The 20,766-nt window shown below is 37.4% G+C and overlaps 1 protein-coding gene across 3 annotated transcripts; it reads right to left on the reverse strand.

Annotated features, from left to right (window-relative positions):
* Positions 1-984: 984 nt before the first annotated feature.
* On the reverse strand, positions 985-17,899 carry LOC103977238 (dynamin-2B). Of its 3 annotated transcripts, none has more exons than XM_009392698.3 (22): positions 17,411-17,899; positions 17,173-17,223; positions 16,980-17,100; positions 16,752-16,844; positions 15,225-15,286; positions 15,005-15,122; positions 14,501-14,843; positions 11,806-11,953; positions 8,994-9,095; positions 8,783-8,902; positions 7,950-8,033; positions 7,718-7,845; positions 7,149-7,233; positions 6,872-7,004; positions 6,050-6,126; positions 5,902-5,958; positions 3,991-4,132; positions 3,742-3,902; positions 3,109-3,222; positions 2,966-3,033; positions 1,970-2,142; positions 985-1,580 (listed from the first exon to the last, which is right to left on the reverse strand). In XM_009392698.3, exons 1-22 carry the CDS (start codon positions 17,540-17,542, stop codon positions 1,336-1,338), a joined length of 2,757 nt encoding a protein of 918 aa, XP_009390973.2. In that variant the 5' UTR covers positions 17,543-17,899; the 3' UTR covers positions 985-1,335. The 3 variants fall into 3 exon arrangements, with proteins under 3 accessions (XP_009390973.2, XP_064968743.1, XP_064968749.1); XM_065112677.1 differs by lacking the exon at positions 985-1,580 and adding an exon at positions 1,581-1,667; XM_065112671.1 differs by lacking the exon at positions 17,173-17,223.
* Between the last annotated feature and the right edge of the window lie 2,867 nt (positions 17,900-20,766).

Consider the following 20,766-nt stretch of genomic DNA (forward strand, 5'->3'; position numbering starts at 1 on the left):
TAAGATATTTTAATATTTTTAAAAAATTACATTAATATCCTACAAATACTAAAACGCCGCTAATACGACCTTAAAATAGGATCAACATTTGAACATTTTCAATACAATATTCAAGCCAGATGCGATTTTAAAAATATTATAAAACATCTATTCATATTTGAAATATGCATTGAATGTGTTCAAATTCCCTAATGCACGTTTACTCAACACAAATCCCTAACAAGCAGATGACATGAGATGCATACAGCAACTGGAAATATGAATCACTAAAGTCATATCTTGGAGAGCTAATTCAGTAGTGTAATTACAACGTGGTCCTCTTCTCATCATGTGAACCTTTGTATGTGGTTTTTTTGCCAGAGCCTAGAGATGCTTAACTTTTGGCTGCTGGTGAGAAGTCAAGTAGGGAAACACAGTTGTTTAGGCAATATGTGGGGAAAAGCCAAGGACCAATTGCATCTTTAACCACACCATGTCTCCTATTTTATTTCCTCTTTCATCACATCAAAAAATGTGTTTCATGAAAAACCAACTGAATCTTACTGTCAAAAGAAAGGCAAATTGTATGTATCATAGTAATTTCAATTCAGCAAATCACTATCGAAGAGACTTTGAGACAGCATTTTTCTCAACCACAGATTTAGTTACTCAAGCATCAAATACATTTTAGAGAGTAGAAAAGGCTGTTTACTGACATTTGATTCTAGAATTTATAACAGAAACAGTAAAGAAAACATTTTAAGACTAAAAGGGAGGAATACGAACCAAATCAGAACGGCGGTTGTAGAATTTACTTGATTGCTTAACACAAGCATACTTTGTGATTCTATAACATGAGTGCTGTCACCCAAGGGTAATAGTTAATGGGAAGAACAAAAGATTTTTTGTTGCCTTTTAATCACGATAATTTGTTATTTACTTTGTTGACAAAAAAGAACAATCAGGTTAAATGGAACCATCGTAATAAAGAAAAAGCATACTGTGTGAGCACAATAATACCTCAAATATCAGGTGGAAATCAATTTACACAAATGATGTAGTGTGCCGAGGTCTCATGCAATCACTAACTCAAGACTGCAATGAATTGCTACAACTAATAACAAGATGAGGAAATAATGGCTTCCAATGACAACGTAGATCTCACACATACCTTGTGTTGCCCAGTTACTATATAAGCTTCTGTATATCGCATGCAATCATCTAGCATACAGCGTCAACACTAGGTTTTCCGCTCTCTTGTGGCTTGAACCAGCTTAAAAAAAGGACAAAACACAAAGGTAATTGCATCCATCAAGAATGTATGTAACATGTGACACCGATCAAACCATATGAGGCCTAGTATCTATGTGCCGATGAACCGCCTGGTGGTGGTGGTGCCATCCTATTTGGGGTCCGACGACTACCAGAGTTTGCGCCTGAACTTGCATCACCATTTTGGGTTGGCTTACCATACCGCCGGCTGTTGCTGCTGTTAGATCTAGATGACTCATTGTATGTGTTGTCAAGTGATCCATTTGCTGCAGCATCAAACGCTGATCTCCAATCATCGCCTGAAGAAATGTTGGTCCTTGGGCTGCTTTCTGCAATTCATATAACCACAACAAGTTTACCTTTCCAAACTCTAATCAGTTTTGTGTGCAAAGAGAAAATGGTCCTTGGGCTGCTTTCTGCAGTGGATATAACCACAACACATTCACGTTCTATATTCAAACAGTTATGTGCAGAGAGAACCTAGTATTTGGAAATTCCAAGGAACAATCTGACGGATCAGACAATGTTCTCAAGTTATTAAAGTTCTATGCTATGATTTTTAGCATGTCGTGATTCATTAATTATTTATTCTCACTGAAGTTATAGCAAAACACTAATATTGTGCTGTTCTCTTCAGTTATTGCAATTAACAGACATTACAGTTAACTGGGGAGGGAGCTAAGTAACACTATCAACAACAGAAGCCACAAAAAAATACCTGTTCCTGCACTAACATCAGACCAGCTAGCAGCAGCTGCTCGGTTGTCATGGATGCTTAGCTGGCGTGTAAGCTTTGAAAGGAGTGACGACTGCTTTTGGAACCTCTCTCGTCTCTGCTTCACATTTTGGTCTTCCTGGAGCAGTTCTTCAATCCTTGCTGTGCTTTGAGCACTGCACAAAGAACATAATTTGATTACAACAACTATGTAATTGGTAAATTTGCAAGTCACAGGGCTTGAAAGTTAGAAGCATGTCCTTGACATCGCGACCTGTCAATTATTTGAAGTATCGCATAGAAGTATCATCGCTCAAGATTACAGTCCTTTAATTCATTGGTTCAAAATAAGCTTCAACATAAATACAAATTCCAAGATTACAGTCCTTTTGAAATGTGTTCCATTGCAAATAAATGTAGTAACAATATCATCAACATGCAAAAGTGTAATCCACCATATGGTATATTAAATAATTGATGCGCACTATCCCAAGCTATCAAAATACCATGAAGGATGCGACATTTTTTGTTTTTTTACCAGCTATCAACCTGAATAAGAACTGGCAACTAGTTGCAACCTTAGACTAAGCAAACATGAAGTTGCATAGCCTACATGGGTTTGGATGGTAAGGAAAAAACCTCGCTTGCCTGTCACACATCAGGCCCCACAAAATTTTCTTTTGGACATTCAAACTAGTGAAACACAGTATGCAGATTAAGGCTTTCTCCAATGTGGCAAGTGCCTGTATACTCAAATGTTTGATGCTACAGTCCAGTTAAATGGGAAAAAGATATAGGTCTACTATAAGATGTGATCTAAGAAAGTATTATGGTACATACATATATGATTCTCCAACAATGTTGAGGAGTTGTATGCAGAAAACCTAATTGGCCATTTCATAAATTCCACAAAGCACATAGGTGACTTGTTCTTTTAATCTCATTTACGCACAAAACTTCTCCAAGCATATGTCAAAAAGAGTGTGGCAAGCAACATACCTAACGGAGCTATATAGCTGATTTAACATGTCTTCCTTAGCTTTCTCAACTTGACAAAGCACAACGGCCTGCTCAATCAAAAAAGAAGTAAAAGATCCTATGATCTACTAACTAGGTGACGAAAGCCAAAAAGCAATATTTACCTTTGGAACATTTGCAGCAAGACTGTTCAAAACAGCCTCCACATAACCACGAACTTCTTGGGACATCCATCGAAGTTCTTCTTCAGGATCAGCAGGCCTTCTAGCCAACTGGTCCTAAAAATATCAGCAGTGTTAGTTTGTGTTCTAAACTTGCCATGGAACTAAAGTACTGCAAAATAATGTTAGGATATCCTTGATGTTTAAGCCACAATATAGAAAGGTCAAGCATGCAAAAAACCACTTGCACACACACACATAAGCACATGTTCAAGCGTGCAAGTAAGCAAATATGAATGTGAATGTTGAAAGAAATAAGCTTCATTAAGCCTCATGGCCAGAGTATGTAACAAATCTACAAGTCTAAAAGCTGATACAAACAGCAAATATAAGGTGTTCTGGAGCCTGCACCAAATGAGAACCATATCAAATCCAGAACTGAAAGAAATCCTTGAAAATAGAATGGCTAATACCATCAATATAAAGAGCAAAAATCAATTTGATCACAGTAATCCAGTAAGCTCAGGAATTTCAAAGTGGAAGTAGAATCACAATTTGCACAATTCTATATAAAAACAAACATGTTAATCACCTCCCTAAAAGAGAAAGATGATATTGCACCATGTCAGAACTTACTAGTGAACCATCTGAATGGCTTTGTCTAATTGCAGGATTAGCTTCAGAATCAGCCCCCTTCAAAGAAGTTGCCTTGGACAATCCAGTGATATTCTGTATCTTATTTATCCAGCCAACTTTGTCAGGCATGTTTTCAGCCTTTAACACTACAGCACTGTGAGCTGCAAGCTCAATAAAATAATGAATTAAGTTTAACATTAAACAAATATTAGATTGCACCCAAAAACCATCCTGTTCAGTAACAGTCACCTTTTAAAACAGTTTTGTATGCGACCTTGCTAGTTATCTTAAAGACAAGACTTGGGCTTTTTTCTGGCCCATTTGCTTTTCTAGAATCCTTTGAACCTTTAGGAGGTTCCTCATCATCTGAAACCTCTTCAATGTTACATTCCTGCACGGTATGTACTTATTAGCAAAGTACAAACAATAATCACAACAAACTGTAAGACCTGAAGCAAAAAATAAGTATGTGGGCATTAATAAATGTTTAGAAAGAGTAGCTGCAGAAAATAGAAAGCTTCAACATTTAAACATAATACGATCGCCTACATGACACATTCATAATTATCAGCAATATGTAACAAACTACACATCCCCTCTTGGGAAAAAATTAAATATCTTCTATGTGAAATAAGATTAACTAATGAAAGAGACACATTTTTTTTCTGAAAACTAACTTTAATTAACTAGCCAATAGGGTTACAAAAGTTGTCAGTGGCCTGAGAGCCAATAATGGACAGTAGCACATAAGGAAAACTAGATTTCCACATGCAAGTGGAATTTGACAATCTGGTATAATTGGCAACCCAATTTGCCATCATGGTTCTACATTTCAGGTATTGGACCCCTGTCAGTGTGCTGAAACCTTATAGAGAAGAAGATGAGGAGAGGAGGAAATGAAGAATATATGGAAGAAAACGAGTCGGAGAAGAAGATATGGCGGAGGGGTGCAGGAAAAGGAAAAGGAGAGGAGTACCGAGTGGATTGATAGGTGGCTGGCAGCAGCAAGAAGAAGGTGAGCGATGAAAAATCACATGTGAGATAGAGAAAATTCAAGATAGAGAGAAGCAGCTGGGTAACCTGATAAAAAAGGTATAGAAAGAACCGGCATACCTGCCCAGTTCAGAGGGCTTAAAGGGCAGTGATAGGCCTTGTTCTGTATCTGGAACACCCAAAAGGGCTATCCGCATTCTAGATCAAGCCTAGATGCCTGAAATGTACCAATCCAGGCAAATCGTTAAACCTTGCTCAAAACTATGTCCACCTTAGGAAAAATATAAATTTCATATGTTTTCCCACAGGAGTGATACCTCAAAGATGGCTGCTTTGTTCAATAAAACTTTTCAATTAATTAAACATTGATGTTTATAGACCTTCAATGATTTTCAGGTTTTTTTTTTATAAATTCCTTTCTACATAAGCTTTGATTATTGAAATTCATAAAGTGAATTGTTCACTTAGTCTGCAGTTCACATTGTTCGTGGGGCATTTGACTACAGCCAACATACCTGGTTAGGACCATCAAATTCTTCCCTTAAGTTGTTATCTCTAATTATACTTAGCTTCATCATCAAATTTCTTCTTTTAAGTTATTATCTTTAACTATTCTTAGCTTCATTGCAAATCTTTCATTCTCTTTTTATAATAGTATGGATTACCTAGGAGGATATTTAAGTTATTATTTTGGTAAGTTAGTAAACACAAAGATTTTTAAATCCAATTAAAGATGTAATTATATAAAGTTATAAACATTAAGTTCTAATATTTCAGTACAGGTTTTTTTCAAGTTTTTTATGACAGTGATCTCCCATGTGTTATATAAAGAAAAGCTAAGGTTGAAGTTTGGGTGACTGAAGTTACAAGCAAGCAAGAACTTGGAAGAACTGCATATGTTGAGTTAATTACACCTGCAAGGAAACTAAACATATGATTTGAGAATATTTTTATTTGTAGTTTCAGGCTACTAAATGGGAGTGTCAAACAATTGACAAGCTTCCTTTTGTAATTGAAGCTACAAAATAATAGCCCACCAAAAAATGCTTCCACAATGGCAGGATTTGAAAGAGATAATTGTACACAGCCTTGCCCTCAAGCAGACACAATCTCTATGTTTTAATAATGAATTGTAACAAAACCAAGTACAAAGAAAAATATCAGTACCTCCAAAGCGATGACACCACGAAAGTGCTTCTCCTCCTTATTTTTAGTGTACCCGAGCTGAAATAGCAAACGATGATGCAATTTCATAGAAAAGTTGCACTTAAATGAAACAAATAGCTAAATATATAACAAAATTCAGTAATATAACCTTTCCACTTTTCTCATTGAGGACAAACCAGCGCTTGCTCCAGCTGTTTGATTTTGCACTTTTCTTCAATAAGAATCCTATTTGACAGATGAAAATCAACCACTTATGGTTCAGTATAATAATCAGTGTGAAGACAACTCACACACCTACACGCGCACACACAATATCTTTGATTAATACATGACTGGAAACCAGGTGGTCAATATAAAGAAATGCTTACAGAAGCAAATCATATTTTGTTAATTACATGAAAGATATTCCATTAAGAAACCAAATGGGGCATAAATCAACCCATCCCCCAATAATTTGAGAATGCAGCAAGGATATGAAGCCATTGAGAACCATGGCTTGTAGGTAGCCTATGGTAGGTTATATATCAGTCAACTAAAGTTTCATTAATACAACATATATTGAAGCATAACTAAACAAAAAAAAATAAAGGTAACATAAACCAATGACAAACTTCAATAACATTGGATTAGCTCAGAATTATGAGAAATCTGAAATAGTATAATATTTAGATCAAAAAGTACAATCATAAAAAAGACACAAGTATTTGCAAGTTTTTCACTGCACATAAAAAACCATGGTCTCCATTCTTTCTTTTCAAAATTCTTTAGCAATTTTTTCTACAATTCAGGGCCAGAAAAACTAGCTGCACTACACATGAATTTCAACCGTCTCTCAGAAAGCAATATCATGAAAACTCAAGAAATTATACAGCCCATAAAATGAAAATGGAAAGCTAGTGATTGTGCAATCTGTAAATTAACAAAAGAACTGCCCAGACTAAGCAACACATGCAGGAGATTGTGAACCAACCTGCTGTTATTTCTCCAGAAGGTCCAGTCACCTGCAAGGTTGAGCCCTCTTTTACTTCTTTCTCTGGTTGTTTTGATTTTTCCTTCGTCAACTTCAAGCTACCACCTTGGGAACCTGGTTGAGGGCTTGATGCCTAGCGGATAGCACAAGAAGTAGCCAAATAAAATAGAAGGTCATGACAGGCCAATACTATTAAAATAACGAAGTATTTAGGTTGCAAAAGTTTATGAAAGCCTCTACTGGAAGAACACAAAGGAAAAAATATTTAGAAACTAACTCTATTCAAAATGGCTTGCTCTGAATTATTAGATTTCTTTGATGATCGATTCTTCAGCTCATCCTCCCTACGCTGCCTTTCCATTCTGTTAAAAATATTTAGTATTAGAACACTGCACAACCACATATTTAAAGCATAATAAAGCATCACTTCTACCAAAAAGACTAGCTGAGCTTTCTCCATTAAAAAGGCTATTTTTTTACATATCATATATATGGCCAACATCATCTACATAATGGCATATGATAATCTAGTTCGGAAAAGTAAGACCAGGAACATTTCTGCTAAATTGGTGGACATTGATAACCTAATATGCAAATTGAATAAAAAACACACATCATTAAGCAGTTGACTTGGGGTGTTAAACAGCATTTTGACATTCCCTGTTAATTTGCATTTTTGTTATGTTAATGGTCTTCTAACAACAAAGCAGAAAAGGAAAGGCTGTAAAAAAATTAGGGAGCAGAATAATGAACTTAACATGCAAAAGTGTTCAGTACATGAAGATGTCTAGATTCTTTATTTTTCACCAAATATCAGCAATGAAGAGATTTTTAAAACAGGCAGACCTCCGCTGGACCAAGCGAATGAAATGTTGAGGAGGAACATAAGCACGCTCCATGTCAACTAATGCAACGACCATCTTTTTGGCTTCATTCCTAAAGCTTTCTAATGCAGTAGACGCAATTGCAACCACCTTTTTCAAAGAAAGAAACTCAAGCAATAGGAGGTAGTAAAAATGATTTCCATGAAGCAACACATTTTTTCTATCAAATATACAAATTCTGATAGTAATTCTACCTCTCTCTTGAATGGAGGATATCGGCCTAATCCAGGGGTAGCATTTGCCACAGCAGAAACTATATTTATTAGAACTCCATGCACCTGTTTGATAACCCTTTCGAATATAAGTAATACAGAAAATTGCTACAGTTGTCATCATGACATTATAGGATATCTATCGCTACAATCACATCTAGTGAATGTCAAACAATCACTGTCAATGAAAGGACCACTCTACTGCATAAAGGTTTCAAATACTGGTAGATTGGTACACAGCAATGTTTATCAGCCAAATCCAAGACTGATACTGCACAATATAGGTCAGGTTTTTTTAATTTGGAGATACCAGGCACAATAGAAGGTCGTATACCACCTTGTATACCATTGTTATACTCGCTAACTTATTACCATAATTAGAAGCAAATCAGTTACAACACGAGTATTATCTTCATATTTAAAATTTAAAGGTACCCCTTGAAACATATGATAACAATGTATCACAAGATGGCCATCCTTTAAAGAGATACATCAGCTTAGGTAAATTCACAAATGAACTTTAAAGAGTATCAAAAAGATAAATAATAAAGGATAGCTCTTCAAGCTTCTAATCCTAGTAGCAGCTGGAGTAGGTCAATACTACACATTGTGATCACAAATTAATCCAAAGGTGAAAGTAGACAAGAAAAGAACAAGTAAAAAACCAAAGAGTATGCATGAGTTCTCTCATAAAAATCCAAATAAACTTGCATAAATTTCAATACAATGAAGAACCGAGAAATGCAGATGCATGACTGTAAAATCTAATGTTAACACCAACTGCGGAGACTACCCAAATATTATGGCTCATTTACCTCATCCACACAAAGGCGTGATGGTTCTTTTGCAAGATCTAGTACTCCTTTTATTAAAGATCTCAAACCTTTCTCAGGTGATATCAAATATGGCTGATACCCATCAGCCTCCAACACAATCTAAAAGGCACAATCAGATGATTAAGAGCAATTAAACAACACATACAGAAGAAATAAAATCTTATAAAATATTACACAAAGGTAAGTTTACCCTTTTGACATTAGTGATGTCAAAATATCTATCCAAAGGAAGCTGTTTTATTCTGTTAGGAAAATTTCCTTCGAAACTTGCAACAATTTTCCAGCCTGCACCCTGTAATGCAAGATTCGCTAAGTAAAAAACAAAAGATAAATCTTATAAAGTAATAAATGCATCCTTCTGTTTAGCTGTGAATACAACAACAATAATAATAACAATAAAGCCATAAGGTCCCAACTATTTAGATCAGCTACATAGATCTTTTACAGCTATTGAAATATATAAAAGGTCATATCCTTAGTCAAGTAACTAAGTTGAGAGTATTTGAATCCTTATAGTCTAGTAAGGACTTTTTAGATCTCCCTCTACCTCTCCTTGTATCACTAATAGTAATAACTTTACTTCTTCTAACTACAACACATATAGGTCTCCTTAATACATATTTATATCACCTTAAATGATTTTCTCTCATTTGATCTTCTCTCTAAGTTGTACCTAGTTGTTCACGAATGAAAATATCTTTTTCTATCTTTCCTATTAACTTCACAAATCCACCTCAACATTCTTATCTTAGCAACACTAACCTTATGTATTTGATGTTTCTTAACTATCAAACACTTAAATCCATAAAGAATCGTTAGTCTAACAATTGTCTTATAAATTTTTTCTTCTAATCTCAAATCCCAGATTCCACAAAACTCATGATCACTCATCATTTCAACATCTAGATTTTACTCTATAAACAATATTTTTTAATCTCTCCATCTTAGTGAATAATGAATCCAAAATAACTAAAACTTATACTTAACAAAACTATTTGTCTATCCAACTTAAATATATACTCATGTCCATTTCTAATATTACTGAAATTACATCTCATATATTTAGCCTTAGTCCAACTTAATCTAAAACCTTTACTATCTAGCGATTGTCTTCATAGCTCAAGTTCTGAATTAATTCTATTTAAACTCACATCATCAATACCAAGGAGGACGATTCGGTAAATGACTAGTAAATTCATCTAACCCAATGGGAAAAGTTAAAAAGACCTCATGTAGATACTTATATTTGATGTAGTTCTATAATAATAGGAAACTTACTAGATGCACTCCTAAGAGTTCTAATACTGATGACTACACCATTACACATAGCCTTTATATCACAAATATAGTTAGTAGCAAGGTTTGTAATTTCGTACCACACCGGAGTATCGAGTTCAACTCGGTATGGTACGGTACGAGTATATTGAGCGGTACACCCTGGCATATCACTCGGTATATAAAAAATAGAAAAGAGTGACGTTGCGTCGTTTCTTCTCCCCTCATGGGGAGAGGAAAACCTCCAAGCCTTGGCGATGTCACCGAGGTTTCTTCTCCCCACGCCGAGGCTTATACCAAAAATGATTAAATCCATGTTCATGAGAGCTAGCATAGCTTAATACAAACTGTCAATGGCTTCACACAACCCTTCACAGATTTCCATCTGGACTTGGATCCAACATTAGCAATGTTTCTGTGCAGCTATTGAGTAGTGTCAAAAAAAATGCCTACCAGATTAAAAGGAAAAAAAACTAAGGTTTTAAAAAAGACCATAGCATAAGATTAAGCCATCAAAACTATAAGCAAGAAATAAGATACTAAAAAATGAAAATGATGCTAGTACTTGATTGGTCTACTGTAATAACTTTTACTTGCAAATTAAAATTAAATGTGAGTATGGCATGGCTTTTAACTTTTATTAAGGTTCATCGTACCGCACTATACCACTCAGTATGAGCAGTATGCACCGGTCCGATAGAGCACAGATATGCGGACCATCTCATTTTTGGCAGTCTGCATTAAAATAATAAAAAAAATCAAAAAGTGGTGGGCCCCAGTCCATTTCAGCGTTAAAAAAACATATTAGGGCTCTTCTCACGTACGAAGCCACAGCGCTGCCTCTTCACCGTTTCACCACTACGATGCTGCAGCGGCGTTGCCGTTTCGCCGCTGCTATGCTGCAGAAGCGCTGCCTCTTCATCGATTCTTCACCACTTTGTCGTTGTGATGCTGCAGCGGCACCGCCTCTTGGCCGCTGTGATGCTGCTGCTTCCCTTCGACGCTGCCGCTGCTGCCACTGCTTCCCAGGTATCGCTGAACTTCTTCTCCTCCTCATTTTTTTCCTTCTTCCTTCTTCCTTTCTCCTTCTTCCTCCTCTGTTCCTCCACTGGACCTTCCTCTTCAACCTCTTTTTCTTCCTCATCAAAACACCGGTACAGAGTGGCATGTGCAGTGCTGCCAATCGGCTAGCACACTGGCTCAGATTGATAAGTCAAACCTTAACTTTTATAGTCGGTCATTGCCATGATGTTACAAATTAAAATACATTAGAGGCTAATATATTCTCCCTTTATTTTTAAATTCTCTATGCTAAATGTTACGAGGAGAGCAATCCTTGCAGTTCAGCAACAAACAATGATAACATACGTATACTGTCATCAAATTTTTGAAACAAAGATTTCAAGAAAAAATGGATTGTTTCATATGCATATCCTTTCTCCTGCAAGAAGAAGCATGAAGCCTTCTATTTGATTTGCCAAGATAGTGACTATGCATGCTAGATTCAAATGGCATTAGATGGCATTCAGCAATTTCATTCAAAAGGAATTCTGTCTTATATGAAGATTGGATAGCACATATTCTACTTAATGACAATTTAAATGTGAGGAAATAACTGCTTGATATGGATATGAAATTATGAATTGTAGGGCAGGAGGATTGCAGCTGTATCCTGTATGGGAAGTATAACAGAAATATTATTATAAACAAAAATCACAGCCACTGACCTCACCAGTAGCAATGTGCTGCAGAAATTTATCCTCAAATTCTCGACAAAGCTCCAAGGCGATAGCCCTCGTACCTTCTGCAGTCTGCACCATTTGCTCACCAAGCCTAAACAACTCATCCTGCACCATCTGGGACTTGCCTTGTAATCTGCAAAATGCATGCATCTTTAGGAAATATATTGAACTTAACATTTATAGGAAATATATTCAACTTATGCATCTGTTGAAAAGAATAATAAATTTCTAAAGACAGCACATCAACCAACCAACAGAATAACTCGTGAATTAGGATGTGTTTGGGAACACATTTGAAATGTGCATTCAAGGGCCAAATGCCCATTTCAAATGTGAATCGATGTTTGGTAATTTTTTTTCAAATCACATCTAGCCTGGATGCTGCATTGGAAATGCTGAAATGCTGATGCTACATCAAGGTAGCATCAGCATTTCAACATTTGTGAGATGCTAATGTAATATTTCAAATTCCCAAAGTACCCTATGACATTATCTAAAATTACAAGATTGCCAAACAGATTTAGCAAGAAACCAACATGATTTATATTTTATATAAGGTGAAATTTTATTTATTTATTTTTAAACATTATTTTATATTTATTTACATGATTATTATTTTTTATTATATATTTGGGCCATACAAAATTTTGTATAAGATTACATACATTCATTTATTTATTTTATTTATTTACATATTTGTTTAAATAAAAAAATATGTATTCATTTTAAATAAATATTAAAAACATTACAATGGTAAATTTGTCACAAATATTCAGTGGACTTTTAAAATATAATTTTACCAAACAACACTTACATCAATGCACACTTAAAATGCAATTTTCATCTATTATTTACCGAGCGCTCAAGGCATTTCACAACTACACATTCAGTTAAACCATTTCTCCAACTATACATTAAAAATGCAAATGTGTTCCCAAACGTTGTCTTAGCAGCTAATCACATGCAATTATGAAAATCACAAATAGAAAAGACAATATCCCAAAGAACTATTGAAAATACAATAGATTTATTGTAGAGAAAGATAACAAGAACACGCATCACACCACAAATATATCAAGCATAAAGCACCCATTGGATATCCATAATTACAAAAATATTTTTTTCATTAAAGCCAATGTTAATTGTATTTAGAATAAAATTTAACATCTGGAAAAACGCTGCAACTCCTTTGCAGTGGTACTCAGATCTAATACAAGTCAATAGGTTACTCAAAAAATAAATATAAAACAAAACTATATCAGCAATCATGCTAAGTAAATCATAAAAACAATATTCGATACTCATGAAACACAATCATCGGTCTGCCTCAGGTCACTTAGGTTAGGGCTAGTCCAATCGAATCAAATCTCTCAATTTTGATTTCATTCAATAATTTAAATACTTAACTAATTAATACATGTGATAGACAATCTCATATAAAATTTTAAAAAATTTAAATTAATTAAATGAACATATGAAATTCATCAATTAATCAATATGTTGAGTTCAATATTCAACATGATACAAAATTATTGATTAAATTTGATTGGAAATGCAAAAGCATGAATTTTATCAAATTTATTAATCAAATAAATCAACGTGTCAAACTAATTAAATCAGCTTAAAGAATAATGAAAAAGTTCATAAAATTTATTATATTTATTAATTAAACATGATTTCATACTTAAACTAAATTAATGACAACATAATTTTTGCACCATGCTACGATGATTTTAATATCCAAAAATCTCTAATCATAATTCAAAATTTCTAAACCAATGAAGTTAACATCATCAGAAAACCAAGATTTTTCAAAATATATATAGAAAATAAATTGAGAAAGATGGAGGACCGACCTTCAGGATGGAAGTTCCTCTTCCTAAAGCCTTGTCGCTGAGTTCCTCTTGACCCAATGATGAACTAAGGAGACTAACCTCCCTTATATATGAGAGGAGGTAGGGTTCCTCTCAAGGAAATAAAATTTTGAATTTTCAAATTAATTAATTAAATTCCTAACTTGCCCACTAATAAGGAAATGGATTTTAATTATTTCCTTAATCATATTACACAAACAAGGTAACTTTAATTTATGGAAAGAGGAAAATTCTCTTATGATCACAATATGGCATTAAGGAGAGGATTTAAAAGATTCCAAGTAAATCCACTAGATTGATGTAGCATTTTGCAATATCACCTAAAAAAAGTCGGTGCCTCATAATTATGACATGTAATAGAGAATATGATCTACAAATAGAACCAAGCTATTTGTCTGTATTAGTTCACATTCTGGAAAAGAATACCAATTATCAAGGACCCTAGTACGCTTCAAAACTGAAATGTGCTTAATGGAATGTTAACAACACCATGAAAGAAAATAAGTTGATAGACATTTCATGGATTAATTTCAACAAAGAAGTTGGTAGAGTCCAAAGCCTCAATAAAACAACATCATTGGCTATGGCTAGTCTGCTGCTGTTTTCAACAAGCATATCCTGTGTGGGTAATGGATGAAATTAAGAGTTTATCAGAAGGAAATGACATGTGAACCATTACATCTCGACTTCTATGGTACACTAGAGAAGTTCTCCAACCAAAAAAGACAAATGGAAGTATAAAATAGAGGTTCTAAATTGTGCTTTGTAGTCAAAAGCATGTAACAGTATACCAAAGAAAGATTTACCCAGAAAGAATATTTGGCAGCCTCAGCTTCATTCTTTTACGTATTTGCTTGGCAAGGGTATCAACTAATGCTATTCTGCCAAGCTTAGTTTGCGGAGCTCCACTAAGTATAGTTTTAAGACTTTCAGTCTCCGCTCTCCAAGCAGTTTCAAGAGAACTTTCAGAGCCAACTGATCCAGCTTGTGCTGAAGCAATAGAAACAGATTGCCCAATCAGAGCAATCCATGGAATATCAGCAGCATTCCTTGGCCCCTGATTCAAAAGAAGAGCTTGAACTGCTGCAAGACTTTTTGGGTCTCCAGCAGCTTGATCTATTTTGCTAATAACACCAATCGTTCGTGTCCCTAAAAGAAACAGAGGCAATGAGATGAAGGTCAGAATCTACAATAGGAAAGAGGATAGCGCAGCAAAAATCTTAGGGTCAAAATTTGCATACAATTTGATGCTCAAAGATAGATACTATAAAAAAAAAATGAAATAAAGCTATCAGGCAAACAGAACAAACCTTCTGCGTCAAATTCCTTAGCCAGTCTAAGAGCACGAGAAGAAGAAATATCTGGTGCCTGAGAAGCTGGCACTATAACTAGCAATATTGCATCATTGTGTGCCCCATAATCACTGACCTGAAATGATACACATTACCATCACAGATCCCATAGAAAAAGAGTTAGTATTTCCACTGCATTTTCCTTTACTGCAATTACACAATTAAAAATAGTGATTACCACAGAATCATCCATGGCCCGCTGGTCTAAGCCCGGTAGATCAATCAATTTCAAGGAAGGAGCTGACAGAAACAACAGCATGTCAGTTGTGGGTACAACCTATGCTTACTGCAGAACAACCAATGGGCACATGCACATAGATTCTTAATGGCAATACAAAGAATCATTAAAAGAAAGAGGTGATGCAGTAAGGACTGCAAGTTGGTCACCTTATTCATACCAAAAAAAATTGCATTTAAGAGAAACTTTTTAGGCCAAGACCAACAAGGTAGAGCCAGAGGAAGGCCAAGGTGTAAAAGTGAAATTCTGAAAATCCAACCAACAAATCAAAACAAAAAATACTAAAATATGTTCATACTTCCTTCTTTAACTTTAGGAAAAAGAAAAGGTTAACCACAAAATGTAATGATAGCTTGGTATTTAAGAAATGCCCTATATCTGATTACCATATATATTTCAGAAAATCCTGAAAGAGCCTCTTTGTTCATTTGTTCAACTTAAGGCTTGTTTTGTTATTTTGTTTTTTCTTCTTTCAGTTATAGCCTCCCTTACATACTTTTGCCCAGTGTCATAGTCTTGCCCAAAAACTATGAAAAATGTGTAATACTAAGCAAAAAAGCTTTCTAAGGGGGTGCTCAGCTGTGTAAAAACCAAATTAACGCCATTAGTTGTGAAGAAAACCCAAAAAGGGTTCTTAGAAACAAAATTGGAGGGCTTTTCAGAAAATTGTACACATTTTGGCATGAGAACTCAGTTGTACCACAGACAAAGTTGCAAAAAGAGGCCAAGAAATATTTTTGGGAATATAAAACATCCCTCTACACTCAATCTCGATCCCAGATGCATTTCCACTCAAATTTTATCTACAGTTGACAAAGTATTGGGCCAAGCAAATCTTCCATCAGACATGTTAGACATTCACTGCTTCCTAGTCTCAAAAGTTGATATACATGTGTAATTAGTATGCAGCAACATCCAACTAAGTATATGAAAATAATCCATTTAAATTGAAAGGAAAACACAAAAACAAGGTTCTTTGGACATACATTTTGAGTTCAATCAGAGTTCACAAGATGGAATTACCCAATAGAAGAAACCTAGCATAGGACAAATGACATTATATGAAATTTATACCAAGAAATGGTGGTTGAATGTATTTCGTGAGTACATCATTGGCTGATACAAACATCTTAAAATGCTGAAACATACACATTGGCAAAGAATAGAAGAGCAAAAACCATCGGATTTGGTAGTCTTCAGCGAAGCAGAAAGTAAGGGATGACAAAAAGAATACAAATTCCAACCATCATATAAACATGTAAGATGCATTAGAAAGTAATTTGATAAAATAGAGAGAGAGTGTGTGTGTAAAGTATATAGGCCACAGAAGAGTAGGCATTCATAAATATTATTAAGAGAGAGTGCAAAACAACAATGCACCAAAAACCCTGATAAATGAACTAAACCTTTTTTTTCTGTGGAGTCAGTGCGACAAAAATAACAGCAAAGGAGAAAATTTCAGACAACCTGTACTAGTCCGAAGCTTCAAATAGATCTCATCCGCATGGCTCTTTCCTGAACCCTTGCTTAGCCTGTCCTGAAGAGAGTGCCTAAGAGCACCTTAGGATGAAGACAAAAAAGCGCCAAAGACGGTGTCAACACTACAAAATGTATGTGTCGTGTAACATAGTTTATCCATAAACGAAGAAAGTCCTTAGCGCAATGAGTCTGCAATGGAGATTCAAGAGTTCTTACTTGCAGAAACCTGCTGGGATTTGTTGTCTATTTCCAAAATGATCAATTTACTGCTCAGCGAGCCATCTCTTTGTAGATCGACAATGATGGGGGCCCGAGTCGCACCATTCTCACCGGTCGGCTGCAGAAAGCAATTGAGAACCATCAAATCAACAACAAACAACCTAGTAATCTAATTTTAATGCCACTATACCAGAACAGGGTGTCCGATCAAACTGTTCAACACCGCTGATTTGCCGGCACCCTGAAACCACATGTACCAGAAAAATAGAAGCACAGAAAAAGATACATGAGATGAACATGAACTATAGATCCAGCAAGGTCGTCAACTCAAGAGAACTACCATCAGTACTCGCGGAAATCAAAGCAAGCACATGTAAGAGAGACGGCCCCCAGAAAGGGGAACAATTAGGGTCAGGTAAGGGACTCACGACATTGCCAAGGGCAACAACGTTGAGAAAGGTGGAGGTCCTCCGCTTGGCCGATCCCTCGTCGACGTCCTCGTCGGCCAGGAGCGCGGCGGCCTGCACCATGGACTCCGATAGTTGGCTCAGTTCCTCCATCGCCGTCGGGACAGAAGAGATTCGGATCTCGGCGGCGACGGATCAAGGGCCAACCCAAGACCTGGTAGCTCGCAGGATCCGCGGTGGGATACAGAAGAAATCCGGATCTGGAGTTCCGACTCGAAACCCCAGCGGAGAACAGAATCGGGGAAGATCGAGATCTAAAACCTCGAGGCGTCGGGGATCAGTGATCGGGTCGTCCGAGAGGGCGAAGGAGAGAAGCGAGGGGGAGAAGGATGGGCGTCGGCTTCACCGTCGAACGGCAGCTTCGTCTTCGACGGCAGAGGGAGAACAAGGGGGAGCGGAAGAGAGAAGGGGGGCGGGTTAACTAAGAGGGCAGCGCACAAGTCCGAACTCGGCGTGGTAACAGCTAGTGTGGTGGCGCCCGTTGTCGTCGTTCGAGGTGCGTCCGAGGCATCACGTGAGTTGCGTTCTCCTACGTGGGATGCTTGGCAACACACACATACGTACGTACGTACGTACGTACGTCCGTACAACCTACGTATATATATGACAAAATTTAAAATGACATCATTATATTTCTTTAAAAATTTAGTATATTAGTTAAATTAAATTAGTTCAGTCGAATAAATTTTAGTTAACTCTTAATCATTATTAATAATAACTTATTTGATCTAATATTTAAAAAATATCGATCATATAAGTTTTTTCATCATGTTACAGATAAACTTCTAAACAGGATGTTTGATGTAATGCTTATGTATGTCCATGTCTTTTGGTATGTTCATGCTTTATACAGCATGTAGAGAGATGGTCGAAAGCTTAAGAGTCTCATTTTAGTTAGGTTGGTGGCCGCTTTAGGCTTGAAAATAAAGGTTGTGTCATGTAGACACTTGAGGGATAAGTCTCGGCTCTCCGGAGGGAGAATCATGTGGGGCGGACCTCACATGTTGATGAGGAGTACCTCAATAAACAACAACTCCACGAAGCTCAATGGACTGAGCAAGTGGTAAGGAGTCATCGCATGATCTCACTCAAGAGGATGCATTGCGAGATCAAGTGGGGGAGCGACTCAAAGCAACACAAATGAAGGCACACTTGGAGTCGATATGGAGATCAGACTCAAGGGAGGGCTGACCCATGAAATGGTGGGCGCGAGCGCCACCATCAACTCAATACAAAAACGAGGAGCGGAGCAACTTGGATGTGACTTAGCGAAGTACCCAAGCCTCATGAAGGGAGACAGCATAGAAGATGAAACATGGAGTGGAGGCATAGTACTTTCCTTGGACAGAGGTCAAGGACATGAACTCTTGCAGAGGCAATAGCAGGATCATGTTGTTCCACGGGTCATTCATTCTGACGGAGCAGACTTATCTTGCATGGTTCCAAAGACGAAGGGAGCTTCTGGGCACATGCATCTTATCTCGGAGGAGCATTTGATGGAGGAACTAAGATGACTCAATTTGCGGAGGCAAAGTTGAGTTCAGAAGGCCTTAGCACAGGGCAAGAGGACGTAGAGGCGGGTACTCTTGAAGAATATGCCATAGTGTTGCCATTCCAGTTGCCATGAAGGAAGCGGTGCACAGCGAAGATTGTGTTGGTAGGGGCAGAGGCCTAGGATCCAGACAATGGTGCACTAATTGCAGTGAAGTCAGGCGACTTCGGGAGCTACTAGGTGATGAACTGTCCTAGAGCGGTGCTTCATCTAGGTGTGACCCAAGAGTGGGTGGATGAAGGTCGATTGCCAAAAAAGCAAACAAAATCGAATGTGGAAGAGACCCTACGATGTATTGGCAGAGGCCACACATGAAGGGTTCACAATTCGAGTTCATCCCACAAGGATCAGAATGCAATAGAGATGTCACTAGGAGGCGACATGGTGCAACAGATCGTGGTGGAACAGTTCGTGGCAATTCGATACACACAACATAGTCCCGTGAGGGACTAGATCATACGGATGTATGATCGGGAGCTACTGGAAGCTCCACTTCAGTGAACAACACGACAGCAAGAAGGGCTATGGATTCAAAGAGTGAAGGCCATGGTATCGTAGAGGCGGGTCTTCCGTGCGTGCATCGAATTTTGCATTGGATGAAAACCTTGATCATCAACAAATGAGGGCCGTGTGGAAAAGTTCGAATGCAAGTACCAGTGAGTCCCATAGGAGGGACTTGATCATACAGAGGTATGATCGAAGCAGCTGGAGAGTTAGACTGCTCCAGAGCTCATATTTGCTTAAGGGAGCTCGACAAGTCAGAGGACAAAATCGAGTAAGTGAATGTTGCTACCAAGGAAACTAAGGAGAACAGAATTGGTGCAAATCCTATAATGCGATAGCAGAGGCCATGCATGGGAGTTGCACTCTATCTTTCCATCGACCAAAGGGAGCTACTTTGATAACATAGAGGTGTTGAAGTAGGGGGTCGAAAAGGGCGAGGAAGCGACGACGACTCCAGAGGGACTTGGCTACCCAAAATCAAGCATCAGTTAGAATGGATGTGGACTTAGAGGAGTGCCACGGAGACATATCTACTGATCGTGAAGAAAATTGATGCAGATGCGAGGCGACGGATAGTAGGGTCATGGCCATGGCAGCGTCATGTACCGCAGAGGCGGGACTTTCGTGAAAGTCATTGATCCCTTGCTCTCATTGAGGGAGAGCACTTGGTCATGAAAGGGGCCGAAGAGGTGGAGCATGCAGAGGCAAACTCTAAGTGCGGAGACAAGGCTAAAGGGCAGAGGCCAAGGAACTTCGTAAGACCGATGTCAACGAGCTTCTCATCAAGATAGCCGAAAGTGAAGGACTTCGGGTCAGGCAAGAGTGCATGACCAAGGAACGAAGCATACAGTATGCGGTGCTGTACCTTTGCTACTCAGGGGAGTAGGGGGCAGGGTTGATGGAGAAGACGGTACAATCCTATAGGCAACCAAATCTATTAGAGAATTACTCCAAGTTGGGGTGAAAACTTCTTGTATTCCAAAAGTTCGATGGCATTGAGAAGGTGAATCACAGTAGCTAACTCAACGCAAGGAGTGCAAACACTTCAAGTGCTTCAGAAGTGTGAGCAAAGAGCAGGCGAAGGCCAGTAACCAGCTTGATGTATGGAGTACAACCTCGAGGAGGTGGGCGAAGTCAAGTAACCTTTGCCTTCTCAACTCTTAAGAGATGGGCGAAACCGAGTACCCCAATTCTCTTATCTATCCAACAGAGGAGCTCTGCACATGTTCAAATACCCTTCGAAGATAATAGAAGACAATAG

The sequence above is a fragment of the Musa acuminata genome, chromosome BXJ1-3 (assembly GCF_036884655.1).
Source record: "Musa acuminata AAA Group cultivar baxijiao chromosome BXJ1-3, Cavendish_Baxijiao_AAA, whole genome shotgun sequence".
Taxonomy (NCBI): domain Eukaryota; kingdom Viridiplantae; phylum Streptophyta; class Magnoliopsida; order Zingiberales; family Musaceae; genus Musa; species Musa acuminata.

Coding starts and splice junctions, on each gene's coding strand:
- LOC103977238 (XM_009392698.3), bottom strand. CDS start 17,542: ATGGAGGAACTGAGCCAACTATCGGAGTCCATGGTGCAGGCCGCCGCG. Junction 15,287..16,751: donor GAAGCTTCGGACTAGTACAG/GTTGTCTGAAAT, acceptor TGTTTCTGTCAG/CTCCTTCCTTGAAATTGATT. Junction 6,127..6,871: donor TTCTGGAGAAATAACAGCAG/GTTGGTTCACAA, acceptor TCTGTCAAATAG/GATTCTTATTGAAGAAAAGT.